This window comes from Danio aesculapii, chromosome 3 (genome assembly GCF_903798145.1).
Source record: "Danio aesculapii chromosome 3, fDanAes4.1, whole genome shotgun sequence".
NCBI lineage: Eukaryota > Metazoa > Chordata > Actinopteri > Cypriniformes > Danionidae > Danio > Danio aesculapii.
Genome location: NC_079437.1, coordinates 50028464 through 50052677, shown reverse-complemented (window position 1 = coordinate 50052677; position 24214 = coordinate 50028464). Strand labels below are relative to the sequence as shown.

Below are 24214 nucleotides of genomic sequence, written 5' to 3'. Positions count from 1 at the left end.
AAGTTATGTGATGCATTGTGTATACACTTTACTAAAAAATATGTTTTTAATTTAGTTTTAAACTTAGAAAGGGTATCTGAACCTCTGACATTATCAAGAAAGCTTTCTAGAGTTAAGGAGGCAGATATGAAAAGGCTTGACATCCTTTAGTGGACTTTGCTATTCTGGATACTACCAAAAGTCCTGAGTTTTGAGATCTTAAAGAGCAGGTGGAATTATAGTGAGGCAGATGGTTGGTTAAATAAAGAGAAGCTAGACTATTTAAAGCATAGGTTTTAAACTCGATTACTGGAGGGCCGCAGCTCTGCACAGTTTTGCTCCAAGCCTAATCAAACACAGCTGATCCAAACCATCAAGGTGTTCAAGACTACTAGAGACTATTACGCAGGTGTGAGTTGGAGGTGGTTGGAGCTAAACTATGCAGAGCTGTGGTCCTCCAGGAATTGAATTTGAGACCATTGATTTAAAGCCTGATTTGTAAGAACCAATATTTCACTTGAAGCCAGTGTTATAAAAATAAAATTGGGGTGATATGATCATATTTTTCTGACCTGGTAAGAGCTCATCTTGAAGACAGGTGCATTTTGCACTTAAATCTGAAGTTTATTAATAGCAGATTCATCAGAACCATTGAACAGAGCGCAATGTAGTAATCCAGCCTAAAGGACATAAAAGCATGAACTATATATTTTTACTAAGATAGATCTAAGACATTCTTCTTAGCTTAATAATACTTCTGAGAGGAAATAAGGCTGTTTTTGTGACATACCAAAGTAGTTCCAGGCGGATCATAACTGCAATACAATTCCATATCAATACGTCAAATTAGTTTTTTTTTTCCCTACTATTGAAGTCAATGTTGCCAATTTCCAGCTTTCTTTAAAATACTTTAGTGTTTAACCAAAGACAGAAACTCCTAACAGTTTGGAGCCACTTGAGGTTGAATAAATGGGGATTAAATATAAATTTTTGAGTGAACTACCCCCTTAAAATTAATGGAACGCACACACTCCTTTTCTTCTGCTCTACAATACAAATGCATATAGCACACATTCTCATATCAATAGCTAAAGCCTTTGTAACTAGCTACAATATGACATTTTTACATTGGCAACAAAGCCTTGGGGTGAAATTAGACCCCTGACAGATGTATTGAAATGTTTTAAATAATTACAGTAAATCCAATCGTTCGATACCACATCACCAGCCTGGGTGTTTATCGTTCTCTACAAATTCAGCAACCTGTTGTCCTTTACTCCTTACACAACATTGTTCTGTACATACTTTCCTCATGGCTTGAGGACAGGTGATGGAAACTGCCCCGTAAAAAAAAAAAACAGATAGCTCACTCTGCCAATAGCACTGAGTCTCATCTACTTGTGGCTCTCGCACACAAAGAGACTTGCCTAAAACATCTAAAACCTCTAGAGACCAAGAAGTCTAATCACTAGTGTGGCCATGGACAAACTCAAATAGATGTCCTGCATTCTGACAGAGCTATTACATAACAGTGCTTGCAAGGCAGATGTATTAATATTCTCTCCCTGCAGTACAGATACACACTATCCCGCTATAACGGTGTGGATGTATGAGCCATGTCCTACTGGACTGAGTCCCACAAGGTCACGGGGCTGGTATTCAGCAAAGCAGGCATATAAATTTAGCTGCATGAAAAGCCACGGATTATGTCTTGGGACTCTCGGATTTCATCTTCAGAGGAGTGGTTGTGACGGCCAGCCCTCAGGTGTTAAGAGGTGGCAGATATTTCAATCACATTGCGCTCGCTCATACTGTTGCTCCACCTCACTGAAGACTCCCAGTTTGCTCTGTGTTTAACATTGAGGACCTTGATTTGGATTTTTTTTATTCCCAAGATCTGAGATGATATGTGGAGAGTGACCAAGCTTTAAACTACGGATTAAAGGCTAAATTTGCTTCTCAATACATTTGAGGAGCTATCATGGATGCTTTGGCTTTAGAAGCGAAAGGAGCCAAAGGTGAAGGTGCGGCGGCTCCTGCTCCAGCTGCTCCACCTCCAAAACCCAGACCAAAACCTCCAAAAAAAGCCAAACGGATTGTATACTTTGAGGTGGAGATACTGGATGTCAAAACCAAGGAAAAACTACTATTGCTGGATAAGGTATGTGCTTTTACTGCTTGTTTCTTGTCCAAATATCTAAAAATTCTTAAATCAAGATGCATTTTTAGACAAGTAAATAATATTAAGTTTCATTCTTCTGTTGAACACAATAATTGCTGGTTGCTTGCACCCATTGACTTTCATAGTAGAAAACAAACTACTATGAAAGTCAATAGGCATTCTTTTGTGTTCAACAGAGGAAAGAAACTCAAATAGGTTAGTGAATGGTGAGTGAATGATGACAGAATTATGGCTTTAAGAATGCTTAAGCACTAAACAAACAGTGTTATAACTCATGTCATCATTGTCTTGATTTAAAATAGTAACGTGTTTAGATTGTGACTTGCTCAGGGTGAACATAACTCAGAGATCTTCTGTAATCATCAGCTGTTATTCATGACATATAGCTATATCTACCATAATAAGAGCTCAACCAAGGCACTTGATGTAGCTTTGAATTAACAATAACCAGTTTTTTAAATTAGTCATGTTGGTTTTGTAATATGAGAATGCCCTCTGAGCTTCTACAAATTCCTATGTAAGATCTATTCCTTAGAAACGCATGGTAAGAATACAGTAAGCCTGATTTATGACGACATGTGGAAAACTGCAATGGTAAACAGTTATATACACAGTTCTGCAGAACAGTGTGGTTTATGCTACGGTATCTTAGCTATTTAGCATTTCTAAATTTTTCTACAGGTAGAGCCAACAGCCACAATTCTGGACATTAAGTCTATGTTCCACAAATCAAGTAAGTTATGCTGTATGCTGAAGCATTAAAGCCTTTCTTTAAATAGCTTTCTACAAGAAAGACGATAAGTTGATGAAGTCTTACATGTCAGGCTTTCGTTTCTGCAGATCCACACTGGTATCCTGCCAGACAGTCTTTATGCCTGGATCCAAGTGAGTACATTAACTTTATAACTTTAGTGGATCATGTTCATGAGATGCTGACTTCGTACAGTCGAAGTTGCCATGAGTTATTATTTTTAGGCCCCCCAACTTCCTATGCTGGTTACACCTGTTGAATCCAGCTTTAAGTAATATTAGTAGATCCAGAGGGGTAGTGCCGTGACCCAGATAGCAGTGAGGTTTAGGGGTGTGAGTGTAATGGAGATCAATTAGTACTATAGAGCTGTGTGGGTAAATCTTACTCTACTGGCCTTAAAGGGCACCTATGGTGAAAAATCTACTTTTCAATCTGTTTGGACAGACATATGTGCAGGTATAGTGTATAGACCGTCATATTGGGGTGATATAAACTGCTTTTTTTTTTCAATTTAACAACATAAAAACGGTGGACCAATTGGAGCGGTCCCCTGCCCATCGAATTGAAGTGATATTAACATGTCCCAGTAGTCACGTGTATAATCATATCAACAAGAGAGGACGAGCGCGAAGCAACCACGAATAAAAGGTCTGTTCAGTTTGCTAGGATCATCATCATCATCAAATGTGATCGAGAAGAGTGAGTTTTACAAGTTTAAAATGTTTTAAAACAGTGCATGTTTGTAATGAATTACAGCGATTCACTTCAGCTTTACTTCATCAGCACAACCGCGTGTCAGAACAATTATAAAAGAAGATGCTTCAATCTCGGTTTGTAGATGTTAAATCAGGTTTATTTTGTACATTAATATAACAGATATTCATACAGCAGTGGCGATTGACCTGTATTCTGTCACATATGTGTGCAAAAAGAGTGCAAAGCTAAACGCGCACTCTGTCTGTGTGTGTCTGCTGCTCTGCGTGTGTGTATCTGTGTGTGTGCGCGTGAACTTTGTAACGACATTATGTGTGACTCATCGTTAAGTTGACTCATCTTAACACAACAAATGCATCAAATACTCATTGGTAAAGTTCTTACTGTAATATTTCTCTCAAACGCTACGTGAGATATGCTTCCTTTAAGTCTGTCTGTTGTCTGACGCAGCCGAGAGAGGAGATTAAGGCACGATGAAAGGCACGTAGAAACGGTAGGTGGGGAGGACTAGCCTTAAAGGTGCAGTACAAAAAAACAGCCTTCTGGTGCAAAAATGTATAAAATAGAATCTTATAAAAGGTATAATAAAAATCTAATGGGTGCTTTGAGCAGAAACTTTACAGACACATTCTGGAGACACAAAAGACTCATATTAAATTTGAAAAAAGGGGTAACCTAGGTGCCCTTTAAAGAGATAGTTCACCCAAAATGAAAATTTCCTCACCATTTATTCTCAGACAATTGATTTTAAACTATAAAATTCTTTCTTCTGTTGAACATTGGTTTGTCCATAGTAAGAACAAAAATACTATTAAACTCTATGAAACTATCATTTTTAGTATATCATTCGTTGTGTTTAATAAATGAAAAATAGGTTTAAAACAAACTGAGGATAATTAAATTACAGCAAAATTTTCATTTTTAAACTATCCCTTTAAGAAGCAGTCTAATTAAGGGGGTATGGTTTTTGACATCCTTGTTTGAAAATGTTGGTGGAATCAAGCTTTATGATTATAATTGAGTGGTATGAATATGGTATTTGAGTACAGGCCAACTTAAATTGGAAAACTTCATGCCACTAGAAACTGGGGTTTGGGGTGTCCTCTTTAGCACATCCACTTTGATTGCCGAAACACCAATTCAAATCCCACTCAGACTAATACCAGTAGAACCACAAGGGTAAAACATGAAGTGACCCAAATGGCAGAACATATTAATTTCATTGTTAAAGGCACAATATGCCTTTAAATATCCAATTATTTACCAGAACAATATCATACATTATCACAAATGTTAAAATCCTGAAAAACTTTAGTGGCCATGCTAATGACAAAAACATCAAAGAAGAGGCCAGCTAGTAAGTGCTGTGTAGGTAAACCTTAGTGCATTGATGTGTAGGTAAACCTTAGTTTATTGATGTTCAGTGGTGGACGAATTACACAAAGTAGGCACTTAAGTAAAATTGCTAATACCTTAATAAAATTTTACTCCAGTAAATGTTTAAATTCTTCTTTCTCAATATTTCATAAGTCAAAGTACAAAAGAACTTGATTTTTAATTTATTTAAAGGGTCACGAAACACCCAAACACATTTTTTGAGATGTTGACAGTCATATATGTGTTCCACGCTGCTAAAACACTATTAGGACACATATATTTCCTAAAAATTGCTTGTTTTTACATTGTTTAGAGCTAATCCATTCTTCCAGTTTGAAGAGAAATTTTGAAGCTGCTTCACGGCCATGAGATCATTGTGTAAATTCCAGTGTGGAGACTGGATGTCTGTAGCAGCCGGTACAACGTGACGTCTTTAAGTTTTCATCATTAACTCATGAGAAACACTTAGTTCAAACCAATCTGTATGTTCTACTGTGAATGAGGTGCAACTTCATTAATATGCATGATAACTTCGATGACTGTTTTCACCTGTTACAGTGTTCAGATGGCAGAGAGACGTCACGTTGTGTTGCCAACTGTAATTAAAACAAATGAAAAAAATTGTTCGGAGACATGGGTCGTCAGTGTTGCATTTATAAATGTGCATCAACAAAGGTTTTGTTTCCATTTCCCTATGATGAGAGCACAGTTCACTTGTAAACCCACATTTGTGGATTACAGTGGTCTGCTAACATGCAACAAAAATATGTTTGTAAAGAAAATTTTTTACCCGAGAGCTTTTCTCATCTGGAAATGGTGAAATCCGGATTTGCCACTCGTCTCCTTAAAAAAAAAAGACGCAGCTTCAGTTCGTGTCAATTGTCCTGTCTACAGATTTGGTAAGTGTGTGATGTTCTTTGTTTATTTTTATTTAGATGGCAGTTAGTATTGTCAGCAGTAATCTTTCAGTTTTTAAAGACATTCCTTAGTCAAAATGATTTACTTATTAAGTTTACAGTAATGTCACTACAGTATTATGGACTAAAAGATTTGCTGTAAATGCCGCTCTCTGAAGGTAAACATGTAAAACACCTTAATCAAACTATTATCGTATTATCGTAGGATTTTCGCCACGTATTATATTGCTCCACATTTTGTTTCAGGATAGTCTATACACACAGTTTGATGCTAATCTCTGTCTCTGCATCTACAGAGAAATGCGGAGGTTTTTTTTTCTCCCATTCAGCATGTGGAATAAAATTCCATTGAAACCACACTCTTCCAGCAGTTCCTTGCATCCAATATCTTGTTTGTCATGGGGGGCATGAATGAAACGTCCCTGAATGAAAGTGAAAGTGTCAAACTACAGTTAAAAGTGACAAATTAAGAATGAAACACCCGAAATTACATGAAACTTTGGAGGAAATGTGGATAGCGTGGTGACACAATGACATTTATTTAATTATGTGGTATAACATGTAAAACGGGATCATGAAAGGAACATTCAAAAAGCAACTCATGATCTCAACTCTTAATCATATTATTGTCTTATTCAGATTAAAGCAAATAATTTGATTACTGATATCCATGTAAACAAAGTCACTGTTTATTTTCCCTGCATCTGTATTTGTATTTGTGTTGCTATGTGCACGCTCAGCTCATACACGTGATGAAACACTTTTAAAGGGCCATAAAACTCCTCCCTGTCTCAGCAAAGGGTTTTCACATCTCTAGTCAGGAAAGTGGGTGAGTCCAGCTTTGTTTAAGTGGGAGTGTCAAGTAGTTAAAAGGGGAAGGGTTTGCATGTAAAGGGGAGTTTGGCAACTCATCATGGCAGCTCTCTGAACATTGTAATTCATTTCTTTCTTATGAATTAATGAACAGATGTGCTGAAAACTCTATGACGTCACTTTGTACCGGCTGGTACAGACAGCCAATCTCCATGCTGGAATTTACACAAGGATCTCATCACCGTGACGTTGCTTAAAAAAATTATTTTCAAACCAGAAGAACGAATTTGCTTGAAATAACGCAGAAACAACCAATCTTCACTTTTATGTGAAATATATGTGTGCTAATAGTGTTTTTAGCAATGTGGGACATATAAATGTCTGTCAACATCTTAAAAAAACGCATTTTGGTGTTTCATGACCCTTTAAGTAATAAAAGTAGCATACCGGTGGTGGTGTAGAGAGACCCTCCTCACGATTGAAAAACGCTTTGGGTGTATGGCTATACACAATATAAACAGTGCTATATAAATGCATTTTTAACTTACTGATAAATGTTTATTCTGCAAGAAAGTTGATGCTTTACTCTAACAACCTCATTGATAATTCAGCTGAAAACATGTAAAACCACATTCATAACGTGAAACCTATTCAGATCAGTTGGTCAAATCAGGTAATTGTTTACTGGAGTCTCACTCTGAACAGATCATTTGGATCAATAGGATGTTTACTGAAGTCTCACTCTGAATGGATTACTTGAATCAGTAAGATGTTGATTCATCCACAAATGTTAGTTAAATTCATAAATTAATTGTTAAGTGCAAGTGCAAATCTGTAAACCAAATGAACAGGTTAAAAATGATAAAAATTCATTAATTAAACATCAATATCTTGTTTTTGAGCAGGTGACCATTTATGCCTTTCAAAATTACTTTTTTTTTTTTTTTAAATGAACCCGAGCTTGATTTAAGAGATGTAGGGCATTAATAAAGTACAGTGATTTGTTTTGGGAATGTAGTGAAGTAAAAGTTTCCTAAAAATAAAATTTTGTCTGCTTGAGTAAAGTAGTAAAGTAGAAGAAAACTTTCTAACAGTGAAGTAAAAAAAAAAGTTCCCATGTCAAAAACACCATTTCAAATCCTGCTGTGATGGTGTGAGTAGAACTGGAATGGTGACACAGGTGCTGTGTAATGGAGACCAATGATGGTAGTGACCACATACACCTCACTGCACTGGAAATGTCTGTTTGAATCTAGCTTGAAGTCATACTGTACAACAGAACAGGAGTGGTGACACTAAAGCTGTGACCCATGTGAAAGTGATGTTAAGGCAAAGAGTTACGGAAGTTAGCTTGTAAGACCTTTGCAGTTGAAACTGCCCATGAACTCAAAAAGTGGTTTTAAGATAATGTGCACCCACATTGGATGGGAGTAAATGTAAGGGAGGACAGTCAGCTAGTAAGAACTGTGGAACTACAGATAGAGGACTTCAGGCGTTGTACTAACCATTGACGGTGGAGACTCTGGCTTCTAGCATTATGGTTAATGCTCACCTCCCATGCCAGAGATTAAATCTATATTAAATCTCGATTAGTAATAAAGGGGTAGCTTGTGATTAAAGTCACCTACATGAAAAAATAGTCTTTTAAAAGTGTATTAAACTGTTTATACTACAGTATTTACAACACTTTGTTAAGGAATGATACAGCACACTGTAGTATTAACAACAGCGAACTGATAAACTATAGTGTAGTAGGCTTTATTTGATTACAGTAAACTGTGGTGTATTGTAGTATTAGTTGTAGAAACTTTGTACAGCATTGGGTAATTTATTTACGTTGTCAAAGTTGTTGTATTACCATAGCAACTATAGAAATAAATAGACAATAGATTCACTGAAGTAGTTCAGTATAGTCAAAGTCCCTTTAAGGCAAGTCATTTCACTCGGCGACCATCTTTGAAACGCTTCTTGGGCAGTATGCTCAGGCATTCTGTTTGAATGGGGAAACATCAAATTCTCCAAAACTACTTGCCAAGCTTATGATTATATTACATATTAGGAATCACGAATAAAATTAAACAACAACTGTCTATTTAGTTTAATTTCTAAATGTTCGTATCACACGAATTCTGCAGAAACTCACGTCTGGTCCGAACCCCTCTTCGGTAGAATTGTCATTCTATAGCGATCGCTGATTGGCTACTGTACTATAAAGTGGGCTTTATTTGCCATATAGCAATCGCTGATTGGCAATTAGTACTAGAAGGTGGGGCTTCATTTGCCATATTGACAGTTACACTTTTTCCCATTCAAAAGTATACGAGTGACATGTCTTGTGTTTTCTAGTCTTTGGTATACTTTAAAAACAATATAGCATAGGGCTGGGTGATGTGACAGAACTGCATTCTTTATAATTATTTTACATATTGAAAGATAATGATATTTCAATATCAGTTGATAATGCTTCTATATTTAAAACAGTATCCCAACAATGACTGAATCCACAAAATTAAAGGGTTCATTAAATGACATAACATATCAGTGGCTAAAAATTCTGTACATCTCTAATATCAACACACTTTTAGATTCACATTGTTGCACATTTCTGCTGTGTGATTGGCTCTTAAATCAATATAGAGTAAAAAAGTCTAGAGCTTATCAGTGTTATTGACACAAAATGTATCGCGATTCTATATAATATAGTTTATCGGCCCAGCCCTTCTATAGCATTTATTCATTGATTTTTCATTTTGGGAACTTTTGTGGAGAAGTTAATTGTGTATTCCTGTAAGATATCAAAGTGTTTTTATAATGATTTCAGAAGGAAAACCCCTAAAAGATGAAGATATCCTTCAGGAGCTTCCTGTGGGAACCACTGCAACCTTCTACTTTAGAGACCTGGGAGCCCAGATCGCATGGGGAACTGTGAGTTTTCAGCACACGTAAAATACCTGAAACACAGTGACACACAACACATAAGCACATATGTGATTATTGTAATTGTTGATTTAATCATCGTTTTAATAATAAAGAAAAACAAGCCTGGAGAGCATTCATGAAGAGGCCCGTTTAAAATGCAGTTAGAATGACACTATAATTTAAGTCACAGGTGTCAGACTCCTTTTCCAGTGCCTGGAGGGCCATAGCTCTGCACAGTTTAGTTCCAACCCTAATTTAACACAGGATTAAACTAATTGAGTGCTTTAGGCTACAGATAGGAGTGTTGAAGCAGGGCTGAAACTAAACTCTGCAGGGCTGCGGCCCTCCAGGAATTGAGTTTGACACCCCTGATTTAAGTCATGAACAAAATGTATTCCTGTATTTTTTGTAAAATATGAATTTAATTAACACCTAACAACTAACACTTTCTCATGCCAATTCCTAATTATTTGATTTAGTGGCTAATTCATACGAATTTGTATAATCTTTTTCGTAGATCTTAGTACGATTTGCTCATCCCCAAATTATAGTTGGGTTTAGGGGCGGGGCTTGGTGCCACGCCCCCTTTTAAAGTACTTGTGCAACTGAATTCGTTAGAAGTAGCCACTAAACTGACAAAAGGTAAAATAGTTGCTTTTCTCATCAGATCAGGCCAGAATATCAGCATGTCAGCATGATTGCAAATGTAAAAAAAAATTGTTAATATTAAACGTCCTGTGAAGTGCTTGGAAATGTGTATTTTTTATTCGATGCTTGACATGATCTCAACTTAAAAAAACTTGAGAGAGTGTGGGACATAGAGTAGATCCACCCTTTTAAATAAAAACAGCCAATAGACGAATTACCATGTTTGTAAACCTTCAGTATGCACGCGCAGCGAGGTTGCAGAAAAAAACCAGGAGTGCTAGCATTTAAAGTGAGGGAATGACATCCGGTGCGGTATAGAGTTTGTTGTTGTATTAGAGATAAGTTATATTGATTACATATTATATATATATTATTTACATAATGCTTTCAGTGTATAATAACAGCTTGTCACCCAGTGATAAGCACAGTTATTCGGCAAAATTACAGTGAGCGGCGTTCGTCTGACAGGTCCATTTGTGATAGAACCCTCCCAATGGATATTAAACAAGACGAAATGGCCAAGCATCCAGCCCAAAATATACAACTCATTGAAACTCCAAGTAATTTTACAACAGAGAAGTTAAAGTTAAAGAAAAGTTAAAGTCTTTGTTTTGTGTGGTCATGTGCAAGAAATAATCTGACAGCGATCCTCACCTGTATGGTAGGGTATGTAAACTTACATTTTTACATTTCATTCTTAGCATTCAGTGTCCGCAGTTTAATTTACCATATGTAACTGTTTTTGCTGAAATCATTGCAGAGTCCAGCATTTTTAATTAGGTCCTCACTCCATTCAGCTCTTATGACGGCTGTTAGCCAAAGATGTCTGCGGTTGGCATTAAAAGCAGTGTAGTGTATGGTAAAATTTAAGTTTCCTATTTTTGGACTATTCCTATTTTGAATTTGTCATCCTACTGCACAACACGACATGTTTGCTATTGCAACCAGTCTTTTTTTTGCAACCGGTATGTGCAGTTGAACCCGTGTGACGTTATGTGTGACGTACAGTATGTTGGTAATTCCCCTATAGCATTTCATTTTTTATCACAGCTGTGCCAGTAAGAAAAGCAAATGAGAAGCATCATGAAGGGGTGGAGCATTTCAGATGCTAGAGAGCATTTGATTGGTCTAGATTTGATGAGAAACTGAAGTATGCGGTGATATAAAAAATCATTAATTCATTTAGGCAGAAACAACAAACTGCAAGCTTTATATTTTTATATCACTTTTATATTTTGTAAACACTAATTTTGTCACTGTTTAGGAGCACACAAGTAGTATCCTTAAAACAGACTAAAACTATAACATCTTAATTTTTATTTTAAATTTCACTGGACCTTTATGTAAGTAAACTAAAGCTCACCTCAATTTTCAAATTCGTGTTTGATTTTATTGAAATGGGGGGAAAAAAGTATGTGTGTTTACTACACTACCTGACAAAAAAATTGCGTCGATCCCAGTTGTAAGAGCAACAAATAATAACTTGGCTTCTAGTTGATCATTAAGAAAAGTGGCAGAAGGTAGATTTTTTAGATGAATTATCTGTTGAAGTGTATCTCAATCATACTGCAGAAGTCTTATTGGAATGTGCATGTACCCAAGATTCTCACAAAAAACAGTCAAGTTTGGTGAAGGAAAAATCATGATTTGGGTTACATTTAGTAAGGGGGCGTGTGAGAGATCTGCAGACTGGATCAACAGCCTGAGGTATCAAGACATTTGTGCTGCCCATTACATTACAAACCAAAGAAGAGGGCAAATTCTTCTCGAACTTCAACCTCCACATCAAAGCTCCTGAAAGCAAAGAAGGTCAAGGTGCTCCAGGATTGGCCAGCCCAGTCACCAGAAATGAACATTATTGAGCATGTCTGGGGTAAGATGGAGGAGGAGGCATTGAAGATGAATCCAAAGAATTCTGCAAGAATGCTTTCTTTGCCATTCCAGATGACTTTATTAATAAGTTATTTGAATCATTGCAGAGATGTATGGATGCAGTCCTCCAAGCTCATGGGAGTCATACACAATATTAATCCTTTTTCCGCTGCACCATGACTTTATATTCTATACTGTACACTATTTCTGTGACAAGATTTTTGTCTAAGTAAAGTCAGACCTGTTCTAATTAAATAATTAAAAATCAAAGCATGTTCATATTTTATTTGAGCAAAATAAGCGTAATCTAGAGGCCTTTGCTTTCATATAAGCCACTTCTTATACCAAATGATCAACTAGAAGTCAAGTTATTATTTGTTGTTCCTAAAACCTGGATAGGAGACAAGACTTTTGTCAGGTAGTGTATGTATTCCCTACATTTTAGGAACCAAATTGTCACCTTAGAATTATAAGGTTCTATCTGACATTTTTGTCTAAATTGAGTTATTGACATATTCTTATTAAATGACAACTTATTTACATTGTGGGATGTTTTTTTTTATAAGTTGTTTACATTTTAAGACTTTTTATTTAAAAACACAAATGTTACACACATTACACACTTTGAAGCTTAATATCTCAAAATCATTCAGAACGCAGATAGAACCTTATAATTCCAAGGTGATGAAATGTCCCCTCAATATAATATAGAATATGACAATATGTCCCCACAATATCATGATGATTATGAGAAGTCCTCATAAAAGTAGCTGAAAAAGTGTGTGTTTTATGTGTCATATTTGATGAATCATTATACAAATCATGTAAAATGAGGGAACATGCATCTTATATTTGAGGTGGACAAAATATCTACATTTTACTCAAAAACCCAAACTGAGTAAATGCAATTTGGTGCAGTCTATGATCGCAATGTAATGTATCTTTAATGCTTGTAATGTAAATCATTGAGATGTTTTTTAAAGTTTAACAGACTATAATTCATATAAACATCCTTTATCACTCTGTAACTTTCAAATATATATTTCAAATATAGTTAAATATTTAATTTGGTCAAAAAAATGTTTTTTTCTTCTGTGACCAGAGTAAATGACAACAGAACATGCGCATTAATCACGTGGCCACAGCTTTGTGCACTCAGTAGCATTTTACAATGGCTCATCCAATCAGCATTTAAATTCAGTATTGTAATCTTTGTGTAAGCTTCCACTGGCATGTTATAGGGTGAAGCATCTGGCTGTGTGTGTCCAGCTCATGTAAAAGTCAGCTCAGTGTCTGTACAGTATGTACACAGGCACAGGCCTCAGGTTCAGTTTTCTCTCACCTTCCTTGTAATCAATCTCTTTCTCAGAACATGTAATCTCTCTGGCAGTGTTTACCCACAGGTGTTGATCCCAGTCACCTCACATTCACCTTCGGCACGTGTAGCCCCCTTATATTCACCCCTATGCTGACTTCCGCAGGAATGCATGATGTCAGGCATACACTGTAATTTATGACCCTGGACCACAAAACCAATCATGAGGCTCATACTTTTGGGGAAAATTAAGATTCATACATCATCTGAAATCTGAATAATTATGCTTTCCATTGAAAATCTGGAATCTAAATATTTTTTAGTATTTATTATGTATTTAAAAAAATTATATATATATATATATATATATATATATATATATATATATATATATATATATATATATATATATATATATATATATATATATATATATATAAATATATATATATATATTTATATATATATATATATATATATAAAGCTAACATACACTCACCGGCCACTTTATTAGGTACACTGCTCGTTAACGCAAATTTCTAATCAGCCAATCACATGGCAGCAACTCAATGCATTTAGGCATGTAGACATGGTCAAGATGATCTGCTGCAGTTCAAACAGAGCATTAGAATGGGAAAGAAAGGTGATTTAAGTGACTTTGAATGTGGCATGGTTGTTGGTGCTGTACTCAAATGGCCTGCACAGTCACCAGTCATCTCAATCCAATAGAACACCTGTGGGATGTGGTGGAACAGGACATTCGCATCATGGATGTGCAGCTGACAAATCTACAGCAACTGCATGAAGCTATCATGTCAAAATGGACCAAAATCTCTGAGGAATATTATCAGTACCTTGTTGAATCTATGCCACAAAGTATTAAAGCAGTTGTGAAGACAAAAGTAGATCCAACTTGGTACTGGTATGGTGTACCTATTAAAGTGGCCAGTAAGTGTATATAGTAATTATAATAAAGTGGCCGGTGACTGTATGTTTGCTTTATGTATATATATATTCAATACTTTTTTTTTTCGGCTTAGTCCCTCTTTATTAATCAGGGGTTACGACAGCTGAATGAACCGCCAACTTATCCAGCATATGTTTTACACAGCGGATGCCCTTCCAGCTGCAACCCATCACTGGGAAACACCTATACACTCTCATTCACACACACACGGACAATTTAGCTTACCCAATTCACCTATAGCGCATGTCTTTGGACTTTGGCAAACTGCACACATAAGTACAGTATACTTATGGTGTACAATGGATTGATGTCAACTTGAGTGCTCGCAACATATTTGTGTTTTATTGATAATTCTTGATATAATGCATTTCCCTGTGTGAAAAGGAATGATAATAATAAATAACAAAAAAGGCTTTTGTGATGGCGAATTGTAAGCCTTGATCTACATTTTCTGCTTAAATATCATATTTCACATTCTTCACATTACAGAATTTAAATGGCTTGAGCTCTGTCATATGTTGACTTCATTAGAGTAAATGTGTGTTCGCAGGTGTTCCTAATCGAGTGCATTGGACCACTTGTCCTATACCTGCTGTTTTATTTCCGACTGCCTTTAATCTACGCTCCCAAGTATGATTTCACCGCCAGTAAACATTTGGTTGTGCAGTAAGTATCACAAAGACCCCTGCATGCCCAGAGAGGTGATTTTCTTTGAGTCTCTTGGTTTGAATCCAGACACAGTGGGAACAGTGTCTCCTAACAGCTGACCTACTGGTCAAGGAAGATACTGACCCACAAGTGTATTTTGGGAATGATGTTGAGAAGCGTCTGATTGATGTCTCTCAGGAATAAACTTTTATTTGATGGTTAAACTGAACCTGTTGAACTGAGCTTCTGTTTGTTCTCCACAGTATAGCCTGTGCCTGTCATACCTTCCACTATGCAAAGAGGATCCTAGAGACATTGTTTGTCCATCGCTTCTCCCATGGCACCATGCCATTTCGCAACATTTTTAAAGTAAGTATGCGTTGCAATTGTGTGTTTGTGTTTTGGTATGATATATGTAAATTCCCTCTGGAATCAGTATGATTTAGCATTTTCAGTGGTGTAAAGTAACAAATTACAAATACTCAAACTACTGTAATTGAGTAGTTTTTCTCAGGAATTGTAATTTACTAAGTAGTTTTAAAATGTGTACTTTTATTCCACTACTTTCCTTCAACCTACAGTCACTATTTTTTTTTTTTTTTTTGTCTATGGAGATTGGCTGAGTAGTCTTGTGATTCCTGTCCAATCAAATCGCACATAGAAGGTAAATCACATCATAATGAACTACCTCAAGACATGGCCGATTTATAATTGCAGCAAACTGTTTGAAAGCATTTAAAAGTGTCCAAGAAGAGGTCCAAAACCTTTACACTCATTGACCCAGAGACTGTTTAGATGAATGTCACTGATGAGAAGATGACGGATGTTTACTGTATGATGACCGAAATGGCCTTAAACACCCAGTAGGCAAAGGACGTCAACATGACGTCAAATTGACGTTGTACCCCGATGTCGTGGGGACGTTGCATTTTGTTTAGAAATGAAAATCAGGTTGACATCAGAACCAAACATCAGGCTGACATCAATGTCTAACGTCCAACCTAAAATCAACCAAATATCAATGTCTAATGACGTTACAGCTTGATGTTATGTGGACGTTACAACTATGACGTCTATCAAGTGTTGGATTGTGGTTGCCATACCAAATGAATAAATGTCAGTATTTGATGTCAAAATGACGCTGGTTTAAGATGTTGGCTTGACGTTGGATTTTGGTCACTTTCCAACACTACCTAAAATCAACCAAATATCAGCGTCATTTGATGTCATTATTGGACATCAAAATAACGTTGTCCTTAGACTCTGGCTAGACATAGAATTTTGGTCACCTGACATCACAACCTAAATCTAACCTAATAATAACGTCTTATGACGTTGTGTGCCTGCTGGGCAATAACTAAATACACTACAGAATGTTACGTTTACATACATCCACAAATTATATGTAAATGCATCAGCTTTTTACAGCATAATACTCACTATTCACTACTCTTGAGTACTTTCAAAAGTTCTACTTTTTACTTATACTTTGAGTAATATTTACAACAAATACTTTTACTCAACTAAAACTAGCATTACTTGCCTAAAAATGTAGTGCAAGTAAAGTTTGATTTTTCAGCACTCTTTTTAACACTGAGCATTTTTTATGCTTTTAAAGAGCCCCTATTATGGGTTTTTGAAAATGACCTTCCATGTAGTGTGTAACACAGCTCTAAGTAAATGAAAACATCCAGCTGAGGTTTAAATCTAAAACTTCATTATGTTTAAAACTTGATTCTTCAGGGTAAGAGTCGAATTAGCATTAGCCTGATATTCGGCCAGTTATGAGGCTGTGGGGAATAAAGTTCTTTTTCACAACATTACCACAGTATACCATGGGCAGTGTTTGTTTCTGTTATTTTTCTGATGATTGACTTTTTATAATACATAATACAGGCTCTTTAGAAAAAATGTAATACCCCAGGCTGCATTAATTGATCAAAAATATTGAAATAAGTTTTATTTCCAAAACATGCTGTAAGCAAATGTAACAATATGTAAAAATATCTGTAAATAAGCATAATTTTCCATATTTTGTGATAAATGTTTTTATTTTTTTTATTTTTACCATTTTTAGGCTTTTAAATTGCATTATGCAGCCTTAATCTTTCTCCCAACAACTTTTCACCTTGAAAACAGACTTTTAATAACATTTTTAATAGCTTAAAGCAGTGATGCCCAAACTAGGGCCTGCGAGCCAAAGTTTAGAAATATAGTATGAAAATGGAAGGCTACAGCAACAGTTCTTGTAAAGGAAAGATATTCTAGACCAAGAAAAATATCTGAAAGGCAAAGGCAAAGAATGGTTAGAATGGTCACAGATAAAACACAGACCACTTCCAAGGATCTCCATTAACGTCTTGCTGCTGATAATGTCCACAGTCCAGGGCATTCTTCACAAAGAACAGGTTAATGGAAGGGTGAGTCATTTGAGGTATGCAAAGGCTGCTCAAGAATGAATTATTTTGGAAAAAATATACTGTGGACAGATGCCACAACCATAGGCACTTTGCACTTTGCAACAACCTGCTCCCTACTGTAAAATTTGATGGAGGGTCCCTCATGCTGTGCGAATATATGGCAAGCATAAATACTGGAAACCTTATCAGATTTAAAGGTCGCATGGAATCCACCCAGTATCAGCAGATTCTGAAGAACAATATTCAGGAGTCAGTCAAGAGGATGAAGTTGTGGCAGGGTTGGATGTTTCAGCAGGACAATGACCCAAAGCACAGTTCCTGATCTACCAAGGAATTAATGCTCCGACACGATACAATATCCTAAAGAGTGGCCTTCTCAGTCCCCAGACTTGAACATCGAACATCTATGGATTGATTTGGAAAAAAAAGGGCAGTTCACGCTCGGCAGTGTCGACACCCATGAAAACTGACTGAACTGGAGAAATTGTGCAAGGAAGAATGGTCCAAATGCCTTAAACAAGAATTCAGGAACTTATCCTTGACTATTAAAAGCATGTACAGGCTTGTATTACAACAAAAGGTGATGCTAATCTCATAACTCTGTTGGGGTCCTCAAATATTTGCACCTATCTATTTTTGTTATGACCTAAATTGCATTGCATCTGTTGATTAAACAAATTTTATGTCAGAACTGAAATGTTGCTTTTTCACTAGGATATAATATATATCCAAATGAAATTGCTGATTTGAAACGCCAGCAGGCTATGGCTTGTTATTCTGAAAATTATCAGGGGTGCCCAGACTTTTGCATAAAACTGATGTAAACCAATTGTAGAAGACCTTAATCATAAAATGATCAACTTACAACTAACTTATGATACAGGCACTTACACTGATTGAAAACATTGTGTCTATGGCTTTCATCAAGTAATTGTTTCTTCAACAGAACTGCTCCTATCACTGGTGCTTTGCTGCATGGATGGCTTATTACATCAATCACCCTCTCTACACAACGCCATGTATGTAACCCACATAACTACCATATTATTGTGTTTTCCATTATTAATGCACTGAAAAGCTGTTGTTAAAGTCAACGTGTTAACGTGCAGATTATGGGGAGAAGCAGGTGAAGACAGCACTGGGAATCTTTCTAGTAAGCAATTTCACTGATGTGACTCCTGTAACATGTCATGGGTGAATTTTATCAAACCTTTTCATTTAATGACTTGTAATATTTGCAGTTCTGCCAACTTGGAAGCTTCTCAATCCACATGACTCTGCGCAGTCTTAAACTACCCGGTAAATCTATAAAATATCTATTTTTTAAAAGTCAAACCCTCTGGTTTTGTTAAAATTATATTGTTTTTCACAAAGGCTCAAAGACTAAGAAGATTCCTTATCCAACAAAGAATCCTTTTACATGGATATTTGCACTTGTTTCATGCCCAAACTACACATATGAGGTGAGATGCATGAATTATTGTGTTGTAAATGATTCTTTGTATTGTACTGTGTTGCAGTGAAGATGTAGTGCAGACTCACTAAGCCACTCTATACACCTGTTCAGCTGTTTTTTTATTTTTTATTTCTGATCATCCAATGAAATGGCAGCAACTCAGTTGCCTGTTTTATCCTGCGCTGTTTCTCAGGCCTTTAGCCAGGGCGGGTTCGGGTGGTTGGGAAGACCCACCCCTCACTGACAAAGGTCCAGAATTTGTCCCATACATGAGTTAATTTGTCCTATTTTGACTGCTACGCCATCATAAATAGTAAAAATAACCCATCGAAAAAGGTTTTAAAACCCTGAATCCTGGTGTGACCTCAGTTAATCAGTTTTGGCTAATGCAAATAATTATTTTTTAAGAGGCCAACATCCAGCTGTGCATGAAAACATCTAAGTGAAGTCTTCTTTTGCTACTGTGTTGTTTTTTAAAAGAGAAAACATTTGACAAGTAACTTTTATTCTATAAATCTTGGACTTTATTCTTGAAAAAAAAACATGACAAATAAAAAAGCGTGAATCACTTTTACAAGAGAGGCTAAAAAAATTGTGAAGCTCTAAATTATTATTATTATTTCTGTATTGTGAAGGGGGGCGCTAACAACAAAGGTGAGGATCCAAATGCAGGGTTTATTGAACAGAGATTGGTCAGGCAAGCTATGATCAACACGGGCAAACAAATGTATACAAGAAATCCGGATTTGTGGTCAGTAAACAGGCAGGCAGCAGATTGAAGTAAATAAACAAGATAAGACAAGACAGGGAAACCACTAGGGATGGCTGTCATGAAACTGACGTTTCGACACAGTGTCGAGATCCCGAAGCGCAAGTGTTTCGAAACACTGAACTGAAGCATGATCCAAAACACCCAGGTCACGTGACTTAAGTGTTTCGAAACACCTGGTCACGTGACTAAAGCGATTCAAAGCATTGATCAGTTCAGAAGCATTTCGAGACCTGGAGAATCTGCATTTGACTGACAGGGTCAGATATAAGCTTCTGTCTCGTATGGCCTAGTGGACTGTGTGTGCGCGTGTTGTTACAGGCTTCAAATGACTTTTGGATTCAAATCCCGACTTGTAAAAATACTCCAGAATCATGATTTTATGTATTTTAATCATGTTACTGTTTATGGTGTAGTCTAGATATGATACAGCTGCTGATACGCCATTAATTTAGCATCATTTTTGTAACTGTAAAACAATAATTAATATTTTTACAGTACTGTGATGGTTGGGTTATGGTTGGGGTAGATGTTAATAAGATACAATAAATGGGAAATTTAATGAATAATATAAATAATTCTTGTTAACTTCAGTCCACAACTGTGTCTGATCTAGCAACAACCCTGTTTTATGACCAAAACAAGCCATATTTATTCACAAAGTGTTTATTCGGATGTCAGACCAATGTTGAAACAAAACGATACACAAACAAAGCATCTCAAACTGATATTAAAGCATTTCAAAATAGCTATATCAGCCTGGATTCAAACCAACAATCCTCGCATGCTAGTTAGAAACCCTTACCACTCCACATATATCACTTGAGGTTTCAATCTTACAAAGTGGGGTTTAATACCTCAATTTGCTCAACTGTTCTTTGCTGAAGCTGTTCCAGTGCAATACATAAAAATGACCACTGTAGAGTGGGCTTTCGAAACGTTTCGAAGCTTTGACACATTTGCTTCAACTGTTTCAGTTTTTTTTGAAACCTCGCTTTGCCCACCACTAACATTTGCTTTAACTGTTTCATGAAGCCTCACTTTTCCCACCACTAGAAACCACGTCGTAATGTTCACAAACAGAATAACAAGACTCAGCAGTGAAGAGTGTGTGTGCTGTATAAATAAAAATATAAAATAAATAGTCATAATAATCAGTTCATGAGTAGCTTCAGCTGTGTCTGTCTGCAATCATGGTGACCTAGGCCAGGTGTGTGAGTGGTGTATGACTGGAACTTGTAGTCTATATACCAGCAGATTTGTAGTCCTATGTGATTTGTGTGTATCAGTGATATGTAAGGATTAGATCGCTGGTGATTGTGACAATTAGGTTTCAGTTTTTTTATTATTGAAATGGCCAAATTCTGACTGAGGAAAGTTGAATGTGCTGGCCAGTTTGTTATTTGCTTAATTAATTACACTACGCTAAAGTTTTTAATTTAAAACTTTTTTCTAGTGATATATGATGAAATAAATTTCTATTTAAAAAACAAATATTTGTCACTTTTCTTTATTCTAATTATTTAGGAAATATTTTTTGGCACATCAAAAGGTGTGGTTATGATGACCCCCCCAACAAGCTAATTCAGCTAAAATAGTGCTTAAAATGTAACCTAAATTCAGTATTTAAATCTTATAATTAAATAGAAAATGAGGCGAATAACTGCAAAATGGTCCACTTTTTGAGAAAAAAAGAACCACCCCTTTCACCAGGCTGGCTACAAGCCTGTTTATATATCTCTGGTGTTGTTTTATAAACTGCTACTAAGAAATCTACTCGGAGTTTTAACTCACAAAGAGTGTAGTAATGTCTGTAAGAGACTAGTCTTTCTAGATCGAATTTTGCATATTTATAAACGTTTTCCCTAATTCCGATCTTCACTTTATGGAAGCCCGTTCCCGCCACTGAATAAAAAAAATGATATTAAGTAAAAAAATATGTCAGAATTCTTCATAATAAAGTCAGAATTCTGAGTTATAAAGTCGCATTTCCGAGTTATAAAGTCATAATTCCGAGTTATAGGCCTAAAGTCAGAATTCTTAGTAATAAAGTCAGAATTCCAAGTTATAAAGTGGCAATTCCGAGTTATAAAGTCAGGATTGGTCCGTGTATGCTGCGTTCATTCGATTTTTATATTAAACGAAATTTTAAAAACGAGGAAACGGACGTTTTTCGTTTTTACATTTGCCCACAAAAAAATTTAATAATTCGGCTCGATTTTTTTTTTTTTTTTTTTTTTTGGATTCAGGGTAGGAAAACGGATAAATGACTTTAAAATTCATTATCCACATGTAGGCGGTTCTGAAACGCCCACTTCCTCTGATTGGTCAACCAAATCTGAGTTTGTGACGTCGCCCTCAAAATAATAGTCCTGTAGTCCTCTGCGGATCAGCACCCAGCATTTAATTATTATCATTTGATTTATATATGTATATATATGTATATGTATATATATATATATATATATATATATATATATATATATATATATATATATATATATATATATATATATATATATATATATATATAGAGAGAGAGAGAGAGAGAGAGAGAGAGAGAGAGAGAGAGAGAGAGAGAGAGCAAAGACTATAGAATAATATATATATATATATAGAGAGAGAGAGAGAGAGAGAGAGAGAGAGAGAGAGAGAGAGAGAGAGAGAGAGAGCAAAGACTATAGAATAAAGGGACTTTTATATAGACCTATGTTGTTAAATAGGTCTAGTTTTAATGACATCACAATAATACGTGAAAATAATCACATAAACCTGATTATTATTATAAATCTAGGCCTAGCTCGAAAACAATAATGCAAACTAGGTGCTCAGAAATTGCTATTTTGCTCAGCATCAGAAGCATAGCAGCAAGAAGTTTGGCAGTCTCGTTATTTAAATGGTAAATGTCTAGTTATACTGCTAATTTATGCATACGCAATGAATGTATCAGGCATACGTTCTATGTGGTTCAAATGATAGAATACGTAAATAGTGTATTATGTATTTATTAAACAGTTATTTTAAATGAAGAAATTAAAGATCATCGTTCTCTTGGGCTGTTGGATCTGACAATCATTTCGCATCATTTTCGTCACTCCTGCAGCTGCTGCATGCCGAGAAGCGCAGTGCCTCCGCCTCCCTCTGTAGTAATCAGCTGAACTAAATTGATTTTATTTATATAAAAGGCCACGTAACACCGACTATAGGACCAATCCTGTGTTTTGCACACTTATAACTTCCTGGCAAGGCTACACCGTAAAAATATCTGTTAAAAGTTTCCGTATTTTGTGTTTGCATTTATTTATGGTTGTGGATTGCATTATGGGACCTTAATCTCTGCTCTGTCGACTTTTAAAATAATAATGTTTAGGAAATAATATAGGCTATATAGATAAATGAATCTGTTAAATAACAGAAAATGTACTGACAGTTTATTACAAAGTTTTTGCAGAATAATGTACAACACCAGCCCAGACAATATAAATAAATGCATAAATAACAAAAAAAATAAAAACATGATAACGCAGATAACGCAAAACATCTTTGCGAGGGAACGCAAAAAAACTTAAAAATATGTTTTCCTATCACTCTGGGTTTTTTTTCTTCTCCCACCCAGTTTTTTTTTCTCTCACCCAGTTTTTTTTTCTTCCACCTAATTTTTTCCTCATCACCACGTCCCTTCTGGGTGTCCGTACTTCCGGGTTTCCGTAATAACTGGCAATTCTGACTTTATAATTTTTTTCTTTGTATTTATTTATTTATTTTTTATTATTCAGTGGTGATATGAAAGTTTGCATGTTTTAGTGAAAGAACCCTTACTAGTAATGGACTGCTGCCCTCTACTGGTCACATTAAGTATATAGCAGATAATGAACTGTGTTTCTACAGGTGGGATCTTGGCTGGGATTCACGCTCATGACCCAGTGTGTGCCTGTGTTGTTCTTCACCGTGGTGGGATTCATCCAAATGACGGTCTGGGCCAAAGGAAAGCATCGCAGCTACATGAAGGAGTTTAAGGAGTATCCCACACTGCGCTCACCAATCCTGCCCTTCGTCCTGTAGCACTGACAAGATCGAGATATTTTAAATCAAATAAAAATAAGTATAAATATACAGCAAGTCTTAATATATTGATGTATGAAAAACATTACTTGCACATTGAGCACATTGAGACACTATATGTATTTATGACAGGTCATTCTGTTTTAATATTCACAAATGGACAATGCCATGATGAGAATTAAAGGATACTGTTCTTTTATCTTGAGCTAAATATATTTTCATGACTGATTGTGGTAAAGTTTAATGAATTTTCTGTAGCCGATATTTATCATGTGCCTTATTCGACTGCAACATTTCCATGTATTACATCTGAAGTTCATCCGACAACCTGTTAAAACACATCAGGCTGTATGTAAAACATATACCTTCATTATATTTTGCAATAAAAAACAACCCCTTTAAAAA

General features: G+C 35.9%; 1 protein-coding gene and 1 long non-coding RNA gene across 2 annotated transcripts in view; one reads left to right on the top strand and one right to left on the bottom strand.

The window, feature by feature from the left end:
• The window catches only part of LOC130221629 (uncharacterized), a 7400-nt gene extending 4301 nt beyond the window's left edge, over positions 1–3099 (bottom strand). The window contains exon 1 of the long non-coding RNA XR_008836303.1: positions 2979–3099. This is a non-coding gene — a long non-coding RNA (uncharacterized LOC130221629). The remainder of the gene's footprint in view (positions 1–2978) is intronic.
• Positions 1594–24214, top strand: tecra (trans-2,3-enoyl-CoA reductase a). Its single transcript, XM_056454186.1, has 11 exons — positions 1594–2140; positions 2843–2894; positions 3002–3046; positions 9555–9658; positions 15005–15120; positions 15366–15471; positions 18469–18541; positions 18632–18675; positions 18764–18821; positions 18897–18985; positions 23636–24214. The coding sequence occupies exons 1-11, from the start codon at positions 1961–1963 to the stop codon at positions 23807–23809; spliced, it is 1041 nt and encodes a 346-aa protein (XP_056310161.1). The 5' UTR covers positions 1594–1960; the 3' UTR covers positions 23810–24214.